The sequence below is a fragment of the Syngnathus typhle genome, linkage group LG3 (genome assembly GCF_033458585.1).
Source record: "Syngnathus typhle isolate RoL2023-S1 ecotype Sweden linkage group LG3, RoL_Styp_1.0, whole genome shotgun sequence".
NCBI classification, from domain to species: domain Eukaryota; kingdom Metazoa; phylum Chordata; class Actinopteri; order Syngnathiformes; family Syngnathidae; genus Syngnathus; species Syngnathus typhle.
Genome location: NC_083740.1, coordinates 5,315,161 through 5,336,633, shown reverse-complemented (window position 1 = coordinate 5,336,633; position 21,473 = coordinate 5,315,161). Strand labels below are relative to the sequence as shown.

At 44.9% G+C, this 21,473-nt stretch overlaps 2 protein-coding genes across 6 annotated transcripts in view; both read left to right on the top strand.

Moving 5' to 3' along the window:
- mast1a (microtubule associated serine/threonine kinase 1a) overlaps positions 1 to 13,926 on the top strand; it is a 34,320-nt gene extending 20,394 nt beyond the window's left edge. For all 5 annotated transcript variants that reach the window (XM_061273917.1, XM_061273916.1, XM_061273918.1 and 2 more), the window contains 22 exons: positions 238 to 398; positions 1,594 to 1,669; positions 1,864 to 2,073; positions 2,142 to 2,243; positions 3,702 to 3,834; positions 4,782 to 4,849; positions 5,091 to 5,167; positions 5,327 to 5,535; positions 5,777 to 5,915; positions 6,469 to 6,601; positions 7,027 to 7,192; positions 7,353 to 7,454; positions 7,527 to 7,649; positions 7,736 to 7,845; positions 8,397 to 8,560; positions 9,527 to 9,771; positions 9,861 to 10,118; positions 10,317 to 10,549; positions 10,682 to 10,804; positions 10,938 to 11,074; positions 11,155 to 11,342; positions 11,427 to 13,926. In XM_061273917.1, the coding sequence (XP_061129901.1) occupies positions 238 to 398; positions 1,594 to 1,669; positions 1,864 to 2,073; positions 2,142 to 2,243; positions 3,702 to 3,834; positions 4,782 to 4,849; positions 5,091 to 5,167; positions 5,327 to 5,535; positions 5,777 to 5,915; positions 6,469 to 6,601; positions 7,027 to 7,192; positions 7,353 to 7,454; positions 7,527 to 7,649; positions 7,736 to 7,845; positions 8,397 to 8,560; positions 9,527 to 9,771; positions 9,861 to 10,118; positions 10,317 to 10,549; positions 10,682 to 10,804; positions 10,938 to 11,074; positions 11,155 to 11,342; positions 11,427 to 13,081 (4,812 nt within the window). In that variant the 3' untranslated portion in view covers positions 13,082 to 13,926. The remainder of the gene's footprint in view (positions 1 to 237; positions 399 to 1,593; positions 1,670 to 1,863; positions 2,074 to 2,141; positions 2,244 to 3,701; positions 3,835 to 4,781; positions 4,850 to 5,090; positions 5,168 to 5,326; positions 5,536 to 5,776; positions 5,916 to 6,468; positions 6,602 to 7,026; positions 7,193 to 7,352; positions 7,455 to 7,526; positions 7,650 to 7,735; positions 7,846 to 8,396; positions 8,561 to 9,526; positions 9,772 to 9,860; positions 10,119 to 10,316; positions 10,550 to 10,681; positions 10,805 to 10,937; positions 11,075 to 11,154; positions 11,343 to 11,426) is intronic.
- Positions 13,927 to 16,219: 2,293 nt separating this feature from the next.
- On the top strand, positions 16,220 to 21,460 carry atg4da (autophagy related 4D, cysteine peptidase a). Its single transcript, XM_061273931.1, has 11 exons — positions 16,220 to 16,537; positions 17,379 to 17,649; positions 17,749 to 17,832; positions 18,464 to 18,637; positions 18,847 to 19,198; positions 19,268 to 19,332; positions 19,410 to 19,561; positions 19,642 to 19,720; positions 19,879 to 19,955; positions 20,122 to 20,241; positions 20,624 to 21,460. Exons 2-11 carry the CDS (start codon positions 17,433 to 17,435, stop codon positions 20,801 to 20,803), a joined length of 1,500 nt encoding a protein of 499 aa, XP_061129915.1. The 5' UTR covers positions 16,220 to 16,537; positions 17,379 to 17,432; the 3' UTR covers positions 20,804 to 21,460.
- The last annotated feature ends 13 nt before the right edge of the window (positions 21,461 to 21,473 follow it).

The window sequence follows — 21,473 nt, the reverse complement described above, 5'->3', positions numbered from 1 at the left end:
CCTCTACCATTGTGTCTGTCTTGATATTTCCTCTGTTCTTCGCTACCTTACGTTGTTCATGTCTTTTCGCACCCACTCACATGACGGTAGAGTGTGTACTTGCTTTTTCTCCTCCTCGCTTCTCGTCTCCCTCGTTCATATCAAATTATTAGCTGCTTCACAGGCATCAAAGGAGGAAATAAAAAGATAAAACCAAGATTATTCTCTCTGTTCTGCCTGCTGCTGGTTCTTTTCCAGTCGTCCAGCTCGTCCCAGGAACGTCTGCACCAGCTCCCCTTCCAGCCCACCATGGACGAGCTGCACTTCCTGTCCAAGCACTTTGGCAGCACGGAGAGCATCACGGACGACGACGGGGGGCGCCGCTCGCCGCACGTCCGTCCTCGCTCTCGGAGCCTCAGGTGAGACGAGGAAAAAAACTAAATGTTTCTTTAAAAAAAAAAAAATGGAGGATGATATTCCACTCCACACCTTTCAGTGTCAGTAGTTAAAACATTTTTTTTCCACAGCAAACATATCTGATGGATTCGGTGGTGCTCATCGATGATCGTAATGGCAAAAAAACAAAATCCCAATAACAGAGAGGGGATGTGTGATAATATATCAACACTATGCATCTTATTACTTTAGCTACATTAGATGCAATGCTGTCATGGTGCCAGACTCTGACTGGCAGACTGTAATTTGGGATTAATTAAAGTTTAATAATCAGGGAGGTTAAATTACCGCAGAATGTCAATGTGTCCTTACCAATTCACTCAAATTGATCCTGATGGTTTTGCAAGCATCACATAGCAAATGCATGGCAGGCTACATTAAAATGTGACTACTTTGCGTGCATAATAATAATATGCTCCACTTTGGAGCCACCAATTTTGTGTCTGGTTAGCTGCCCGCTGAGTCATTTTTACTACCCTGTAGAGTCGTAGTACACACTCTGCAGGTACTGTCAAGAAGCCCAAAAAGCTTCCAGGCCTTTTCCTGACACATAATAGGAAAGGATCTCTTATCCCTCTTGTGATGTGTGTATCTTTGCACCCTGTAGTTTTCGGGTGCCTCCAGAGAACAGCGCCTCCTTTCTTTCCAGGGTGACAAGGTGCACATCCCAGCATCCTCTCTGGATGCCCAAACAACACACCACGCATGACTACTTATCGTCTCTCGGCTGTCGAATTAATCCGCTCATAAGATCCCGTCCTAGATAATATGCGTCCCGGCTTTTCCACAGCGCCCCCCTATTGCGTACCTTGACATGCCTCATTGTTACTATTCACGTCACGTCAGCCTGTGAGGTTTGTCTGTAGTGTGTTTGCCCACAAGACATCTTTTCATCATCATATGTGCCATTGTAGCGGGATTATATTCATATTTTCAATCCCCTTTTAGTGTCTCTCCAAGGCAGTGATGGAGGAGAGTGTTTTATGGGAAAAGTCTCCATTCATTAAAGACACTAGCAAATTCTTATGTGGACAGAATGTCGTAAAGCCGTGGGGGGAAAAAAACAATTCACTTTTGCTTGCATATTTTACTCGCTCTTTGATTTTCTTCATCGGGCGATGATGTGTCTTAGATTTCCGCGCCTTTGTCTCTCCTCAGCCCGGGGCGCTCGCCATCCTGCTACGACAATGAAATAGTGATGATGAACCATGTGTACAAGGAGCGCTTCCCCAAGGTCAGACATTATCTGTAATGTGGCGTAGTATTATTATTATTTTTTAATCCAGTGAGTCCTTACTTCCTGTTTGTGAAACAAATTCACCGTGTCATGATAATGCACCGCCGCACCTGACAATTTGGTGACAGACAGTGATCACCCGTCTAAGTTAGCAATAATGGATGACTAATCGGTGCGTTGTCCTCCATTAGGCCACAGCTCAGATGGAGGAGAGGTTATCAGAGTTCATCCACAACTACTCCCCAGAGAGCGTTCTGCCTCTGGCCGACGGCGTCCTCAGCTTCATCCATCACCAGATAGCCGAGCTGTCTCGAGACTGCCTGACCAAATCGCGAGAGGGCCTCATTACTAGTGTTTACTTCTGTGAACTTCAGGAAAACTTGGAGAAACTCCTGAATGACGTGAGTATCAAAACTGGATTGATTAAACCGATTGATTCTTTATTTCTTTTATTTCTATTTGCCTTCAGGCGTACGAGCGCTCCGAGAGTTCGGAGCTCACCTTCGTCATCGAGCTGGTCAAAAAGCTCTTTATCATCATATCGCGGCCGGCCAGGTTGCTAGAGTGCTTGGTGAGACTTTTTTTTTTTTTACCCCCCCTTCGCCCCAAGTTACATCAAATGCTTCGGTAAATAATCAATTGGAAGTGGGAGAGTCTTGAAGTAATGAATATCGGCGTATCACATCAGGTAGCCACAAGGTTGCTAGTTAAAGAGTCAGTGGTATTTACAGACTGAACTAAATCAATATGCTTCTTAACTTTCTCACCTGGAGTGTGTACAAAGGTGCTCCTCGGTACACAAACCTTTCTGCAAAATGTATTTTTTGAAGTAATAAGCATATGCTCGGTGATAATATAGAAATATAACCCAGGGGTGTCCAATACAATATTGAGAATATGAGTGGAATTTTCAAATCACTTTTTTCCTGAGGAAGCACGTTCACATTATCCGTGAAGCAAAAATAATATCTTCATGTCTCGGGAAAGTCACGCTCGAAAACAAAACAGGGTTACAAAGCTTATTTGTAAGTTTTGATTTTTGCAATTGTCATTTCAAATCCAATCCAATTTTTCCTTTTTTTTATTTTTACAAGACAGCTTTAATATAATCAGGTGGTGACCTTGGCATGTTGCATACAGTCAATGAATGTGTGAGTACACGCGACGCTTAACTGGCGGATAACCTCGCACATTTGTCGCTGGCGACGCTCCACCTACATTTAGCTCATCATTCCGTTGCCAAGACGACCGTCGAGAAGGGGGTCGATGGGGTCAGACAAGATGCGAATGGAATTCTTTTTTGTTCTCATGGCCCTTTAGCTTAGCAAGAATAAGACATTGTGACCAAATTGTAACGCTGTTGTGGAAATGTCAGCCAAAAATATATGATCATTAAAGCGAGAGCTATCAAAAAGAGGAAGAAGTTAATCCTTTATCGCTGTTTTTTTTTCTTTTTGGCCAAGAAGAAGTGAGTGTGGGGGTGTGTCTGACACGGGAGGAAATGATCCCGGCAGCCCCCCGGCTCTGCCTTGTAATCAAAATCACAATGTGATCCCAAAGGACCCCAAAACAGGAAAAAGGGCTACTTTGGAAAAGTAATTTAAATTTGGCTGTCGTTTTTTTTCCCATGTTATGACTATAATTTGTGTGGCACTTCTGAAATTGCTTCTTACGTTGCACGAATATAAACATTCTTTGGACATTACCAAAAATAAAAAAGGAAGTTATGTAAATTAAGATGACACAAGGCGTAAATATCAATTCTGTTTCCTGTCTGTTAGTATTTGGATATTTCATTGTAATGTTTCTTTGCAATCTTTTAGGGGATATTAACACTTGGGCCAAGTGTAAATTGTCTTTCACACTTATATCAATGTGTCACAAAACATTATTTGGGCCTGAACACACACACACAAGGTAGACTTTTAACACTTGAACCTATTATTTTTATTTCTGTGCATCCGTTTGATTAGCGCCAGGCGTTCTGCCACATTTTCAAGCTTGTTAAATCTGTGTGCTCACGTAATAGGAGTTTAATCCGGAAGAGTTCTACCATCTGTTGGAAGCAGCCGAGGATCACGCCAAGGAGGGCCAGTTGATGAAGGCGGACATCCCTCGATACATCATCAGCCAGCTCGGGCTCACCAGGGACCCCCTGGAAGGTGAGCGGGAGGAAAAAAATATTTTGCCCAGTTCCAAAATATAAATATGAACTCTATCTTTTTTGGGATTTTAAGCCTGACCTCAATATTCATCTGTTTTTTGAAGCCACACCACCTCACATTTTGTTCCTCGCTGACCTGACACATTGTTATTTTGAATCACTACAACACCTCAAAGACAGCGTTTATAACTGCATTGCATTTCACCTCCCACGTATGCGTCCAAGCTATTGTCTGATGTCGTATTAATGAGATATTTTCAACACTGTGACATCTGGATTTGACGGCGCCGGAGGCACCGCACCGGCGGCAGCATCAGCCTCTCTAATTAATCATCGCGACTGTAACGCCACCATCACCGCCTCCAAACCTTTAATTAGCACCTGTCAGATGGTTTAAATGGCCTGGAATGACCCCCACGAGAAACATTTGGCTTCTTTCTGATGAATTCTGCTCAAGTTTTTGCAGCTTCGCACGTGGGCGCCTTCTTCAACCACATCGCTGCTCCCACTTTGTTTTTCTTGGCACACAATAGAAGGCTGCTTACGCCGCATCAAACTCAAATTGCCACAATTGATGATCCTCTGTTCCGTTCAATGCTTTGTAGCATCCTTCTTGTTTTTCGACGCTCTAACGAAGCATTTAAGTAATAATCATTGTGCTCCCGCAGCTGTCACGCACGGGACATGCGGTACAAGAAGAGTGGAAATTAGCAGCTTTCTGCTGGCTGGCAGGGAGTAAGACGAGTGGGAGGAATTGTGGGAAATTTAATAGGAGCGTTCTTCTTGATGCTGCGTTTCCCCATGTGACACGTTTGGCTGTAGTGAAGTGGAATCACTTTGTGTCCACCACGTCTGCGTTGTGGTGCGAGACGCCGTAGCTAAAATTAGCATCGTTTTTTGTTTTGAAGCTCGGTTCGCTCGTTAACCATTGTGTTTGTCCTTCAGATATCGTGAGTCTCGACAGCTACGACAGCGAAGGACAACACACGCCAGAGACCGATGACTCAACAGAGGTAGTCTACAAAATGAAATAGAGTAACACGCAGGGAGGGGGGGGAAAAAACTAAACATTAATTCGTAGGCCTGATACCGCCTCAATAATAAAAAATAAAGAAATAAGACTGCTATTTGGGTTCTTCATCTACAAATGTGGAAATTAATTTTTGCACATTCCAAGTCAGCAGTGATAAAGGTAAAAACAAAACCGTATTGATTTGCCTTTTTAAGTGCATAATGTCTTGTCTCTGTTGCCAGGGTAAGGGGAGAGCCATCAAGCCACCAAGTGAGGAAGACTTTCAAAGCATCAAACTAATCAGCAATGGCGCTTATGGGTAAAGAATATTTAACAATTCACATTTGGGCTGTGAATTTTAAGGAACATTGCTATGTTAAAAATGTAGCTCTTAATTTACAATTTTTTTTGGGGGGGGGGGTATGTATAAAAAAATTGCTAGTGGTATCGGAACTTGGTATCGGTATGGTCTTTCCAGGGCCGTGTATCTGGTGCGCCACCGGGAGACCCGACAGCGCTTTGCCATGAAGAAAATCAACAAGCAGAATCTGATCTTGAGGAACCAGATCCAGCAAGCCTTTGTGGAGAGAGACATTCTCACCTTTGCGGAGAACCCCTTCGTCGTTTCCATGTTTTGTTCCTTTGAAACGCGCAGACACTTGTGCATGGTGCTGGAGTACGTTGAGGGTAAGATTAAGAGGCGGCCATTTTGTTTTCCGGCTTATAAAAAACACATTTGGAACTCACATGCTTTTCATATGACAGAAATTAGTCATGATCATCTGTTTTCCGACATCCATACCGCACATAGAGTAGAATTATTTCCATGCATGTCACGGCCTCAGCTTCAAATGGTTTACTTGTCAGGTGCTTGAAGTCTCAAATTGAGCAATCACGCACTGCACGATGTGATTCCGTATTTGTGCAGGTGGTGACTGTGCCACCTTGTTGAAGAACATTGGTGCTCTTCCGTTGGAGCTGGCCAGGATGTACTTTGCTGAAACTGTTCTGGCCCTCGAGTACTTGCACAACTATGGCATTGTTCACAGAGACCTGAAGCCAGACAAGTCAGTAAACAATGTCTACTTTATTAATAGTGAAGCGTGCTTCATATTGTGCTCTGTATAAATGTATATTTTAATATCTCATATTTCATTTTAAAGTGCTTCTGTTAAATCGGGTTGTGATTTAATAAACATGAAATGTACTGGTCCTTCAGCGAGACCATTTGAGATGTAATCCAAATGACAAAGTAGCACAATGGGTTCAAGTATCTACATTCTAATTTCAAACGGCTGAAAAGACCTTAATGCCCCCCCCCCCACCATCCCCAATAGCAGCAATTGGATAAAACTGGATACTCGACAAAGCCAAATGGCAAACCTCTGCCAAGGCCAAATGATTCCATTTGGATCAGCCCCAATCCACCTGCTACCATCAGTTGTCAGAGGACTATTAACAATGATGAAAAATCCTCCATGGCTTTTGTATTGTACAGTTGTGCCAATATTTATAATCCGTTTGTATTTCCTGGAAACTAGCAAACAGCAGAAAGGAATTCTTGGGAGTAACAAAGGCCCAATGAGTTTTTGACACAAGCTTTTGTCTCTCCTATTTCAGTCTATTAATCACCTCCATGGGCCACATCAAGCTGACCGACTTTGGCTTGTCCAAAATGGGCCTGATGAGCCTCACCACCAATCTATACGAAGGACATATTGAGAAAGACGCCAGAGAGTTCCTGGATAAGCAGGTACTTTTCTCCAGGTCTCCTTCACGAGCAGGACAATGAGATGAAATGAGTCCAAATCAGGAGGTTTGATTGATGCATGGGCAAACGGCAATCAAAGAATCATTCCATCTTTTGCAATCGTGCATCCCACCACCCTGCCGAGTCCTACCCCAAAGTCGTTCATCTTCACAATAACATGCTGCCTAAACCAGTGAAGCATGAGGCTTTCCATCTTTGTGGCAATCCCATTATAGCTATTGTTTATGCTCTTTACAAATGATACGAGTCGTAATCAGTCAGTGTGATGCATGAGTCCCTCTGGCAACTCTGTTTTGCCTTCCGCACAGCAATTTAACAAGACCGATTTTGTACTCAGACTACCCGTTGATTTCTTTTTTTTTTTCAGTTGTTCCTCCATCTTTTTTACCGCCTTCTTCGGCCCTCAGGTGTGCGGGACTCCAGAGTACATCGCCCCGGAGGTGATTCTCCGTCAGGGCTACGGAAAGCCGGTGGATTGGTGGGCAATGGGCATCATCCTCTACGAGTTCCTTGTGGGCTGTGTGCCTTTCTTTGGAGACACTCCTGAGGAGCTGTTTGGGCAGGTCATCACTGGTGAGGATTGGAAGGATGGATGGATGCATGGATGCATGGATGCATGGATGCATGGATGGATGGATGGATGGAACCCCCTGGTGCATGGACCTTTTTGACTTTTATATTTGTGTTTAATACAGAGTATATCTGTTGTGCACATGCATTGTGGTTCCGTCAGATAATATGGTTTGGCCTGACGGCGATGATGCCTTACCTGAGGAAGCACAAGCCCTCATCTCCGCCCTGCTGCAGACCAACCCCCTTGTGAGGCTGGGCACAGGTGCTAACTCTACATTTCCACCCTAACCCATTTTCTAAAAGCACATTTACTCACACAAGTTGTATGTGCTAGGTGGAGCGTTTGAAGTGAAGGAGCACCCATTCTTCACAGAGCTGGACTGGAACAGTCTGCTGCGACAGAAAGCCGAGTTCATCCCTCACCTGGAGTCGGAGGAGGACACCAGTTACTTTGATAGTACGCTACGTCTCGATTAGGACGTGCAGTGATTCTGTCACACGTCCGAGTGACACCTCATATATATTTTTTACTACCTCTGCCAGCACGCTCCGATCGTTACCACCACATCAACACTTACGACGGGGACGACACCAACGATGACGAGCCGGTGGAGATCAGACAGTTTTCCTCCTGCTCCCCTCGATTCAGCAAGGTCGGGAAGCTCCTGTCAACCTCTCCCATTTATCTCTCTGAGCTTGTTCCCTCCGTCGCCGGGCCACCTCGACCATGTCAGCCCCTCGGCATGGTTAAATGAGAACAGGAACACAAATGTTTTTAAGAAATCCAACTAAGTGGAGCAGTTGACCTAATAGCACCCCAGAAAGGCCAAATGAAAACGTGAGCGACCTCCTTATACGCTGATGAAATATGCCTGAAATATATTCCGGCTGCCAACATCACTTAGCTGCCGAGTCTTGTTACCATGGTGAACAGATGAAGTTCCTTCCAGTTTGTCTAGATTCAGCGCTACTTCTTCTTGTCCTCCCCCACATGCGTTTCTGTGACAGGTAATGAAGCTGCATAAATGTTTGGTCGCTTGAGGCCCACTGGCTTTATTCGTCTTAATCTTCAGGTGTTGTTGATGTTTTTTTTTTTTTACATTGTAAATGACCCAGTAGTTCAAACAAGAAGACCCGCCGAGAACATGGACGTTACATTATAATCCAAAAAGGTGTTGACCGTGTGCTTGTATGTCTCCTGAAGGTGTACAGCAGCATGGAGCATCTCTCTCAACTGGAGCAGAAAACGTCCACCTCCGGGTCCCGTCGGGAACACAAGAGCTCAAGGGAGGACAAGGTGACCAAGAGAGAGAGCCTGGGAAGCTTCAGCATGCGAGACAAGAGTTGGAGGACTGGATCTCCTGAGATGTAAGTCAACATGGCCACTTTCAGCATCTCTGACATCACGAACGTGGTCCTTTCTTTTCTGGGATGCGTTGAAAGACCCAAATTTGCCTGATTGCGTCATTAAAATATTTTAGCCATCTTAAAAAAGAAATGATTGCGGGTAGATTTCATGCACAGAACTACAAGTGCATCAGTCACACTTCAGTCGTTGCTCCTTCGCCCCTCGTCTGTCACAACGGTGTCGAACAGAAAAGCTAATGCGACTTCTCACCGCCGCAGGGTTTCCATTTTTAGCCTGACGACATGAAAAATGCAAGCTGATCTTGGGAGTTATTAAACATAATTCCGCAGTGTGGCTATATCTACGCCACAGCTACCTGCTGCTTTTATCCATTAGAAATGAGATGAGGAGCACACGTAATACAACCAGCTTGCAATTATATCCCATAACTCTCCTTCAAGCAAAAATCATTCAAATGAAATGAATCATTCATACATTCTGAATTCAAGCAAGATTGAGCTCATTGATAAGGTACATATTGGATTTTCTTTTTTTATATGCCAGGTATCTGATTCCATCTCTCCAGTTATGAGTCATTTCTCACTTGGCTCATATATTGGAGAAAAATCCAGCTCTGTTTTTTTTTTGTTATACATTTTTTTGAAATGATTACGAGTGATTGGAATCTGAATATTACCGAGCGGGATGACCTGACCACCAGTCACTGTCATGCAGTATTTAATTTAGTCGAATATGGTTATCTTGATTGCGTGGCGTTTTTCAGGTTGACATGGACCTTATTTAATTGTTCCCTTTAGGGTCATCAAACTGTAAGCTCTCAACAGTTTTTGTGTTTAATTCAGCGTGACTTTAATACTCCAGTCAGAAATCATAAATTAGTTTTTAATATTTCATATGAGCTAAAATCATGTCCCATTTAAGAAAACGAAATTCGTTACATGATTGTTTCACGGCGTTGTGTACAGGAAGCGCCTCTCCTGCTCAGAGTCGCTCTACATGGAGGGTGACGCCAGTCCGCCTTTGGGCGCACGGCGACGATTCTCAGCGCTGATGGACACGCATCGTTTTGCCTCCCCCATCGAGGGGGAATCGGACTTTGTGTCCAGGCCGAGCCCCATCAGGGTTCGGGGAACTTCCCTGGATGGGACCGGTGTTCCATCCATACACCACATGGAGTCGAGGAGCAGTTTGAAAGAAATCAACGGAGCCGGTGCGTGCTTGAATGACTTCATAATTCGACTTGTGAGGACATTTTGCACTACTTCCAATGTGATTTTTTTTTTTTTTTTTTGAGCACAGATAAATCACCCAAGCAAGGAGAGACGCCTGGAGTTGTGAGCATTAACACGTTGGGTCCAGCTCCTCCCACAACAATCGGTCGCGATGTGATGACACCTCTGTATGACCCCCTGGGGGCCCGGGCCACCAATGACCTGGTCCTCAGGAGGGCGCGTCACCCGCATTTGTCTGGCGATGGGGAGAAACGTAACTCCAGAGCTGGAAACAAGGTCATCAAATCTGCCTCGGCGACAGCTCTATCTGTCATCATACCATCTGGTAAGAAGGATGGGGGAAAAGTTGGTGTCTGTTTGATGGAGGCATTTATTTGTCTTGCACCCAACAACTACCGTAAAATGTGTTTAATTTATTTTTTATGTTTTATTTTATTTTTTTATTTTTTTATTTATTATTTTATTTTTTTATTTTTGCCACTGCTTAACTTAACAGAATGACTTACTCTCTGTCTCTTTCCAGTGGAGCAGCATGGTGGCTTTTCTCCATTGGCCAGCCCCATGTCCCCCCACTCCTTCTCCTCCAATCCCTCATCTCGCGACTCGTCGCCCAGTCGAGACTTCTTCCCGACTGTCAACGTGCTGCGCTCGCCCATCACCATCCATCGCTCTGGAAAGAAATACGGCTTCACCCTCAGGGCCATCAGGGTCTACATTGGAGACAGCGATATCTACAGCGTCCATCACATAGTTTGGGTAGGAAACTTGCGGTCACTTCTTGCATAAATCAAAACTGTCTCAGTCCAACACTGACTCCCTGCCTAAGATTCATTAGATGTATTTATTTTAGAAACTGAAGATTTGTTATTCCTAATTCCGTGTTGTCAGCATGTGGAGGAAGGTGGTCCAGCCCAGGAAGCTGGTCTGTGTGCAGGCGACCTCATCACTCATGTGAACGGTGAGCCGGTCCATGGTCTGGTCCACACTGAGGTGGTTGAGCTCATCCTCAAGGTAGGAATAAATGAGTTTGCATAGGATTAGCTTTATTATATCTGCTGAACGTGCTTGTGTTTATAATGCATGTCATATTAATGACTGCATTTGGTTCATTTCATTTGCATCAATCATTTATTGGCTCTCATAGAGCGGCAATAAGGTGACAGTGACAACCACGCCGTTTGAGAACACCTCCATTAAAGTGGGTCCTGCCCGCAAGGCCGGTTATAAGTGCAAGATGGCCCGGAGACACAAGAGGACCATTGGCAAGGACGGTCAAGACAGGTACGAGCTCCGGCATCATTGCCGCAAGCCCTGACGTGCTCCTCACTGAATATATTTTGTTCTGTTTTCACGTGGCGCAGTAAGAAACGAAGCTCGCTGTTCCGCAAGATCACAAAGCAGTCCAATCTCCTCCACACCAGCCGCAGTTTATCCTCTTTGAATCGCTCGCTGTCCTCCAGCGAGAGTCTTCCCGGCTCGCCGACCCACAGCCTCTCTGCCCGCTCCCCGACTCAGGGGTACCGTTCCTCCGCTGAGCCGTCATACCTGGGTACGTTATCAGATGGTATTAGTGAACCCCATTTGCTATTCTCAAATGTTTGCATTGAAACCGAACCTCAACTTTTCTTTTTAGGCGCTTCATCTCAAAGCAGCTCTCCAGCCTCAAGCACTCCAAACTCCCCCGCTCCCTCTCAGCACATGCGGCCCAGTTCCCTTCATGGCCTCTCCCCCAAACTCCACCGTCAGTACCGCTCTGCCCGTTGCAAGTCCGCTGGCAACATCCCCTTATCCCCGCTGGCCCACACCCCATCCCCTACCCAGTCCTCACCCCCTCCTTTACCGGGCCACACCGTGGGAAGTTCCAACACCACTCAGTCCTTCCCCGTCAAGCTCCACTCGTCCCCCCCGGTGGTCCGTCCCAGGCCGAAGAGCGCGGAGCCGCCACGCTCGCCCCTTCTGAAACGCGTGCAGTCGGCAGAGAAGCTCGGCTCGCCTTTAACCCAATCCAGTACAACGGGAGGACTCGGGGGTCCGTTGAGGAAGCACAGCCTCGAAGTGCAGCATTCCGAATACCGCAAGGACGCCTTCCTGTCTGAACTGGGACTCCAGAGTCTGCTGGAGACAGATGGGGAGAGTCTGCCACCTAATCCTCCACCCCTGCCGTGCTCCTCGTCTTCAGCGAGCTCGGAGACTCGTGTGCTGAAGCCCGTGAGGAGATTAGGAAGGCAAGAGTCGCCGCTTAGCAGGGAGACGTTGCTGGCTAGCAGAGAGAGGGAAGAGAAGGAGAGGGGAAGGGAGCGAGAGAGAGAGACCGGGAGCGAGTCGGTCCAGGAGCGGTTGAGCCGGGTCGAAGCGGCGGCACTCCAGACATCCTTGACAAGAAGACATCACGCAGAGACCTTGAGTTCAAGACCAGGTGGAGAAACAACAACGACCGCTACGAGCAACTCCGCCAAAAGAGAAGAAGGTCCAGAAGGGCACAAAGGGTCCGAGAAGGTCACTCAGCGTCCAACTCCCAAACAACTTGACTTCAAGGCCGCCAAAAGCATACTATTTGGTTGTAAATCATCTCAAGAGCACCTTGTAGGAAGTGGAAGGGAAACCAAGCAGGAGGGAGACACTAATAACGGTCCTTGTTTACGGAAAAACTCCTCCACCACTCCTGACAAAATCATCAACGCTACACTGATGGGTAGTCCACTCGCTTTGCGGAAAGCCTTTAAACCCTCAGGTATGGGGGACAGCTTGAGAAAAGCTGAGAGCACTGACTCAAGAACTTCAGACCTGAGCTCCAAGAGCCCCAAGCTGCCCACTCGGATCCTTGCCCCCGCAGTCCCCCCGCACGGACCGCAACTGAGTCTGGCAAAGGTCCGACAGGGTCTGGGGCAAGTCAACTGCTATCGGGGAACCCTGGACTGGGAGGACAAATGTCGCCTGGAGGTTCTGGAGGAGCATTCTCCCTCTCCGTCGCCCTCCCCCACCGCGGTCACCCCCTCCCTCTGCGGACCCTCGCTGTGTAAGTCGCGGCCAGTCTCCCCCGGTGACAAGACGAGTTTCGTCAGCCAGCTGACTACCGTGGCCAAAAACGTGCTGGGCCCAATCAAGCTGGGCTCCCAGGAGGGCTCCAGAAGCAAAGAGCAGCAGAGCAAGACGGTGGACGACAAGCAAGCGGCCACAGCTGCGAGATGTGACCCTGCGGGAGGTGGTCGGGGGCTCGTGGCCGCGGTGACCCAAAGCCCCGCAAGTTCATCCCAAGAGAAGGCAGCCCAACCAAAATGTGATCCCTAAACCACAAACTAAAATGCCTTCACGGGAGGAACAATGTCGAGCACTTAAAACGTTGTACATTCCAATTTTAGAGCTTATCAAATCTTATTTATTGATTCCAATCATTGACTGGTTCTACCTTCAATGAGGGGAAACCCACTGTAAAGGTGCATTAACTTTGGATTATTTTAATAAGAAGATTCTTAATGTATTGTGGAACACTTTATCAGATGTCTTTATGTGTGAGTCCACGTGGATGCATGTCCTTTGGTATGTACTGTACATGTAAAGTAGGTATAAGAAGGTCGAAAAGTGCTTTAGTCATCAAAACTGTGAAGACCAAATTCGGCGACTGTGTTTCGTCGTCACGCTGGAATGTTCGCATCGCACGCGATGATCGGGCTCCACGCAGCTGTTTATTTTGGCCCGGCGGATGGCGCTGTCAGAGGGTGCCACATCTCGCATGTGTGTGCGTGCGTGCAAGCGTGAGCGAGGGTCTGTTATTGGTGGTTCCGGTGCTGACAGCTCAGGCTCAGCGCTTATCTCCTCCACACAGGAGGGCCACCGCAGCCCTTCTGCCTCCACTATGATTGAAGCCTTCACACGCATGCATTGCCACGGGAGGCAAGCAGGTCAGCGGCTGATATTGCTGCCATTTTAATCCAGAGCTCCACGAAATGTGTTTGCCTGACGGAGAGCCAAGCGGTCGGTACACACGGTGCTCAGAAATGACACACCACTGGAAATAAAACAATAAGGGCGCCCAATTGCTGTTATATACCAAATTTCTGGCTATGCCCCTGGGTAGAGTTTGTCATTTTGCCAAGGGATGTGCTGAAGCCTGAAAGAATTTAGCACAGTTTGGGCGGAGGGGGTGAAAAGGTTGGTCATCAAGCACAGCATGACACAAGTGGCTCAGTTTGAGGGAGGGGGGGGGGGGGGGTAGTGGTAGTATGCTTTCTCATGCACTCAATGTATTTACAATCAATGACATTGTTCCTCCAGACAGTTGTTAATTTGCATAATCGTATAAAACTATTCGGGCAACACGGGGAACAAATGCTCCAAGCATTTGAGTTCAAATTTGAATATTCCCATCGCTTCATTCTGGAAACATCACTACTCCTAATGTTACTATTTGTGTCTTCTCGGTGTAGCCCTAATACTCATGAAAATAATCAGAACAACTGAAGATAAGCCCCCCCCCCCCCCCCCCAAAAAAAAGAAAAATGTTGCTTTAAAGTAGTGTGGTATCATGAAAGGATGGATATGTTTAGAAGCAAGGGGTAAGAAAGGATCAACTGGCCCGGTATTTGTGCACCCTTCCTTAATACAAAAATACACAAAAATAGGACATGAGCACATGCACACACAAAAAAGAAAACGTTGATTTGAGCCCAAACTGGGGGGAAATTGTGGAAATAGCCGAAAGAAACGCTTTTGTAAAAAGGGCTCAATAGCAAAGGGTGGGCTATACATATATATGAAATACTTTGTAATAGGGTTATATATATATATAAAAATTAAAAGATATAGTGGTGTAAGGTAGCCGAAATATTGCTATATAGTGTTTAATGTCAATCAAAAAAATGATCACATTCATCTCCATGTAATTCATAACAGTAGCTAGACAGTGTACATTATGCAAACTGCACGTGACACAGACAGTAGGACGACATGAGCTCACTTCAATTTACCAGTTTAATTTGAAAAGGTGAAAACACTTGGATAGATCGGACATTCAAATGTTCTCCTTTTAAAAACTTGAATTTGATCTTCCAAACGACTACAGTTACGTGCATCCGAAAACCAAAGTCACGTGAAGGTTACACATCACCGGGCCATTATACAGAAGATTTTGTCTTTTATAAGGCATTAATTGATTTTGATCGGATGATTAATTTTGTGATCAACAAATACTGCAGTTCTATTGTTAACTCCCACTGGTTTAAAAAAAAAAAAGAAGTAAAAAATGCAGAACAGCGTGGACTTTATGCAGTTTGTTATTTAATGGTACTGTACTGCCCCCCAGTGGATCCAACTTGAGTCACTGAAATGTGCAATAACTCACTGCAACCCAAACAAAACGAAGGACCTTAATGTGGTGTAGGACAGACGTTGGTAGCTGCAACCTGGTTTACTTAATATGCATTTACATATGTTAGCAGTATTTAAAAAAAAAAAATCACATCTTTGTTTCTCAAGTTATCTGTATTTGTGTGCTCAATTTGTCTTGGCAGTAATGGGTAAACGATTCTATTAAATTTGCTGTACAGGTCAGGATGGGATTCTGTTATGTATTGACACATTTTGAGGCCCTCCTTAGGTTCATTAACTAATTGTAATGTTTTACTGCTATTGTTACCATTTTCATGCCTTTTACAACACAGTAGTGTTTACACTAGTGTTACACATTCGAGACTGCTGAGTTATTTGAATGCACTTTATTTGGGGGAGGGGGGCATTTGTATGTGTGTTAATCTAAGGTAAAAAACCCAACATTTTTTTAGTTTAACGATTTATTGAAAACATTCCACTTTTATCTGTTCACTGATTATGTAATTATTTGTACCTTGACTTTAATTTTTGTTTGTGATAGACACCTGAAGTGCAGTCAGTGGAATAAAATGTGGAGAGTTGTTCCCGAATTTGTAATTTTGTTGTGTGGAGTTCTTAAATGCCGGCCGTGCTGATAATTATAATTGACTTTAAAAAAAAAAAAAAAAGTTTTTTCATTTCATCTGTCCCTACTGCGGGAAGCTTTATTATAATTTATTCACTTATTTACTGTAAAACACTGGTAAAACAAAAACATTTTATATGGAAACTATATTCTAAATGCTAAAACTATATTCTAAATGCGCATATTACATTGACTTCTCAAAATAGGGTCCCGTACAAGTATCACGGAATGAAATATTCTAAATGCACATATTACATTGAATTTTTATTTTTAGAATTTAGTCTAATTTGTGAACTAAAGTTTAGTTTTATTTAACCTTTAGATGTTTATTTATTTAGATGCAAATTTGGTGCCACAACGGTTCCGCCTTTATCCCGTGGACCAATAGAAAACAAGTATGTCATTCCACCAATCACCTTACACATAGACCTGTGTCAACCAATCGCATTGCGTCCAGGAGAGCCATCAGGAAGTTTTCTCACTGAAGAAAATCTTCTCCTCCCATCGACACTTTTTTTTTTTTTTTTTGCACTACTGGCTGTAGTCAGTTGTGTTTACAGTAGACATATTCGAATTATCATCCAAATTATGTGTAGTTTTCTTTTGGGAGAAGGGTTACGGTGAGTCGGGCTTGACCCCGAGCTCGCTTCCGCCGCCGGCTGGAAATCATGCTAATATCGGCTAGCTTTTTCAAGCTAGTAATGCTACGAAATAAACAGCACTGAAAGAGTCAAGAAGCAAGAAAGGGAATTACCAAAATGAGCCTACGTATGACTGATAAAGCAGTCTAACAGGTATGTACATCTAATTAGAGCTCAATTCCAAGGCTATTGCAGTGTGTGTTTGTTTATTGCCATGTTCAATGTGCAAATATTTAAATAAGAGTCACCTGATTTCGTAATTGCCTGGCTGGATAATTTCTGTTAAAATGTCGTTGTTGTATCCATGTTTGTTGTGGAATAGTCAAAAATTGTGCATTTGCAGATTAGCGGGAAACAGTTGCGTCTGCAGTCAAATGACAGATGACAGTCTCGTGGTTTCTTCAAATAGTCGCTCTCCATTTGATGTTCCTTATTGGGGAATTCACAGCTTTACTGTGAGCCCTCATTGTTGTGCAATATTGTCGGAGACAGATGACGTGAATGTGCATTGAAACTGTAGACGCTGCACCCATTCATACTGTTTCCTGGAAGTGATCATAATAACGCAGACAACAATAATAATCTTACATAAGTGAGTCATAAACCCCCGCATCTCAATTGCTCTATTGTACCTGCTCAAAGCTATAAAGCTATTTGTTATTAATTCATAACTCACTAACAGTTTACTGGCACAAAAGTCTCTTAATAAATGCTTGTAACTGTTGGCAGACAAATTCCTGTTGGGCTCTTCAAAAACATCTTCATTATTATCAATGAGCTTCGCTAAGAATAAAGTTGTCACTTTTTATTTCATTTAAAAAAATATATATATATATGAAAAAGTTGTAGCCATAACCTCACTGGCTGAACCGTATTGGACCATGCAAAATAGTTTATTTACAGTGACACCCTTGAATGTGGTGTGCCTTAATGTTCCAAAGAGTCAAATGTTAACGCTCCCTCTCATTTTCTTCATCTTCTGTCCTGTCCTTAGTTCTTCTGTGTTGCAATGAGACGCTCCAGAGTCCAGCTCTGACCGCCGCGGGCCATGAACTCCGTTTCCCCCAACGCGGTGCAGTACACTGGCGGCGTGATGCTCAATGAGTTAACGGAGAGCCGTAGGCCGCAGGCTCCGGCTCAGCAAGGGGGCTTTGGACTCAGATCTCCGCAGAGTCCGGATCCAAGCAAAGAAGCGAGTGGAGAGCCCGAGGAGATAGATAAACTCAAAGCCAAATTAATGTCAGCATGGAACAACGTGAAATATGGTTTGTGGGAAATTTGATCCGATCTAAAGACAATTTAAGTCCTTATGAGACATCCTTGATGAAGAATAATGTTAAATTTGCTGATTGTCCGCGTTTTAGGTTGGACTGTGAAATCAAAGACCTCCTTCAATAAGATCTCACCGGTCACTGTCCTTGGACACGCCTATCTGCTCAACAGTGAAGGTAACCTGCGTCAATCATCCATCCATCCATTTTACACACGGCTTATCCTGTTTAGGGTCGCAGGGTAACACGTGGAATGTACAAACCATGCAACGATACATTCAAGTTACCTATCCCATCTGACTTTGAGCCAGAGGCGTGACTGGTCACCAGCCAATCGCATGGCACATAAAGACAAACAATCTTTCACATTCACACAAACGGACAATTTAGAGTCGTCTCGATTTAACGGGAAACCTACAAGCATACAGCACACGACTCAACTTGGGTGTCAATAAAATGTAATTGGGACATCTCTGTGATTCGCAGAAAAAATCCGAATTACATCAGCCAATGTTTCATTTTGATTCAAGGTCTCTATTGGTTATCAAAAGTAACAATCTATTCATTTGGTAGATGAGCTGTTGATGAATCCATTTATTTCTGTACCGCTTGAATAAGTAAAATATAAAAGGAGAACAGACATATTCTTGACCAAAATGTTCTTGCACTTCAAAAGTAACATAACTGAGAAGTCTGAGCGTCTCATCAGACCAAAAACGGGAAAACTTGCTTCTGCTTTTGTGATAAACATGACATCACCACAAACACTCCCACCACCTTGTTCCCTCTTCACCCCTGTGTGTTTCAGACCAGGTGGAGCGTTTCCGCCTGGCTTTTGTGTCCCGGCTGTGGCTGACCTACAGACGGGAGTTCCCCCAGTTGGAGGGCTCCAGCTGGACCACCGACTGCGGCTGGGGCTGCATGCTGCGCAGTGGCCAGATGCTGCTGGCTCAGGGCCTGCTGGTCCATCTCATGCCCCAAGGTTTGGCTTTCCATCAATTTGGCTCACCGACCACATTAGGTACACTTGCGCCATCTCGTGAGAGCTCATTTGAAAGCTCACTCAGCATCCTTATTTTTTTAAAGAGGGAATATTGGATTTCATTAGATGTCCTGGTGTACCAAATGTTTTGACCAGAGTATACATCTGCTCTTCAAAGTGAAAAATGGAAGACTATTTGTGTTGCCTAGACTGGACTTGGCCTGATGCTCAGCAGTTAACAGACGTGGACTTTGAAGTGTTGCGAATAAACTCGCCAGTGCGCGTCGCCGGGGTGCCCATCCCATCTTTCGGCTCCCCGCGAGGGTCCGGCACCCCTGAGAAGACGCCGCAAAGGGATCCGACGCCCAAGAGTAGTCAGAAGAAAAAGTTTGAATCCCCACGGGATCGACAAGCCGAGCCCGTCCATCAGAAACTGCTCACCTGGTTCGGGGATCAACCGCCGACACCTTTTGGGGTGCACCAGCTGGTGGCAATAGGGAGGAGTTCGGGAAAGAAGGCCGGGGATTGGTACGGCCCGTCCATTGTGGCACACATACTGCGGTAAGGCTCAGCTGCTCCATGAGACTGTTCAGAAATTTGGATTCCAATATTTTCTTCTTTTTGTTTTAGGAAAGCTGTGGCTAATACAACTGTTCTTCACAACCTGGCTGTGTATGTCGCTCAGGATTGTACAGGTGACACTTGCCACTTCAATCTCATGTGGACATGTGATTCACATCCTTTCCCTTATCAGGTTTGTGTTTGGTTGTAGTGTACAAGGAGGACGTAGCGCATCTGTGTGAGCCGCCACTCGGCCACAGTCCCCCAGAATCGGACAACCAAGCCTGGAAGTCAGTCATCATCCTGGTGCCTGTCCGCCTGGGCGGGGAGGCCTTCAACCCGTCTTACATTGAATGTGTCAAGGTGGCGTTCTTTATGTTAACCTCTTATGGTGCGAAGTCTTTCAATAGTTATACATTCAAAGTATTTTTTTTTATTTCCAGAATATCCTAAAGCTGGAATGTTGTATTGGAATCATTGGAGGCAAACCAAAGCACTCTCTCTACTTTGTTGGTTTCCAAGGTAAGACACTGCTTCTTCCTGTTGTCCTGTTTACAAAATAGATTTATGGGTGGCATTGTCATCAATATACTCCAGAACCATTTAAAAAAAAAAAAAAATTCTTGAGATGTCACCTCTATGCACGGCGATGACGCGTTTCCTCTCTCGCCATTTGCCAGATGAGCAGCTGCTATATTTGGACCCTCACTACTGCCAACCAGTGGTGGACGTCAGTCAAGTCAACTTTCCACTTGAGGTCAGTTTTGCAGCGTCACACTGCTTTCAAGCTGTCTGGATTTGGATTTCCTCTCTTCTGATCTCATCCAACTGCGACCAATGTGACTTTCACACTTGTTCAAAGTGTGACCATTAAAGATAACATGTGGTTGATCTTCCCTCCCTCCCTTCATTTCTTTATCTAGTCCTTCCACTGTAGTTCTCCCAAAAAGATGCCCTTCACTCGAATGGATCCCAGCTGCACCATCGGCTTTTATGCGAGGAACAAGAAAGACTTTGAGTCTTTATGTTCTGCTGTCAGTTTGGTAAGTTGATCTGCAGCCTCTTTGGTCCAAATTGGTGCAGCTGCCATTTATTCGCCTGTCAGATAGAATTTGCCTAAGTGGAACCTTCTTGAGCAACATTTATTTTCAACAGAAAGCGCCTTGAGCAAAGCATCTTGTCTGAAGATTGTAAATTTGCAGATGCTACCTTACACACAGAAGAACGCTCAACTGGTTTCAGTGAAGCCTTCTGACCCGATCTTTTTTTTTTCCTGAGGGAAGAAAATGTGTGTTTTACTTTATTTACTCAAATATACCTGAGGCCATTATTTGAGGATATACTTTGGATATTTTCCAACTGCGCACGTAGGCTTTGTCTCCAAACTTGTGATGACATTTGACCGATGTTTTGTTTTCCTGACAGGCCCTGTCATCGTCAACAGAGAGGTACCCCATCTTCACTTTCGTGGAGGGCCAGAGTCACGACTATGGCCTCGAGGCGCACAGCAGTAACCACACTGGCCCCGCGCCACACATCCTTCCCCCTGGCAAGGCAGCTCGAGTTAACAACAGACAAAACAGTGACGAGTTTGTCTTCCTGTGAGACCGCGAGGCCATCTGTCTGTTTTATTGGAGCGACCTGACCCGGAAAACCAAACATGGGTTTTAGAAGCTAACATTGATCCATTTGCCGTTCATGACAGGCACGCCTGGACAAGAAGTCATGGGGAAAAAAAAAAAAAAAAGGCCGACAAGTCTCATAGTCTCAATGTCACATATCCTTGGTCAGGACTCAGGAGCAAGCGCTGCTGTTGTGTGTTGGTGTGTGTGTGTCTCCTTTAGATTTCTAATTCTTTGACTATTTATCGAGTGTATGAATGTGCGAGTGTGCGTGTTAGGTTTGGACTTTTGGCAGGTAGAAAAGTAATTATGTGTCAACACACTGAAGGTAAGACATCTCAAAGCGCTGTACGTTCGTTCGTGTTTGTCTTGTACTCGCTAATCACAATAGTGCACCCGTGATCGCATATCTGCCGCTCTTTTATTTCACGCAAGGGTTTCACACGATAACGGTGCTGATGGTAGAACACCTGATTTCATTTCATATTCTGGGTTTGTTTGCTCTGTGGTTGTTCTTTTGTCACTCCTCACAGGGACTGATCATGATCTAGTCTTTGACCGTATGTAAAGTTTATTACTACTGGAGGGTTGCAATACTACTGTGTTTATTTTCCTCATTAAACTAAACACACTGAAATCACGTCGCCTGTATA

Coding starts and splice junctions, on each gene's coding strand:
- atg4da (XM_061273931.1), top strand. CDS start 17,433: ATGAACTCCGTTTCCCCCAACGCGGTGCAGTACACTGGCGGCGTGATG. Junction 17,650..17,748: donor ATGGAACAACGTGAAATATG/GTTTGTGGGAAA, acceptor TCCGCGTTTTAG/GTTGGACTGTGAAATCAAAG. Junction 19,956..20,121: donor AAGTCAACTTTCCACTTGAG/GTCAGTTTTGCA, acceptor TTCTTTATCTAG/TCCTTCCACTGTAGTTCTCC.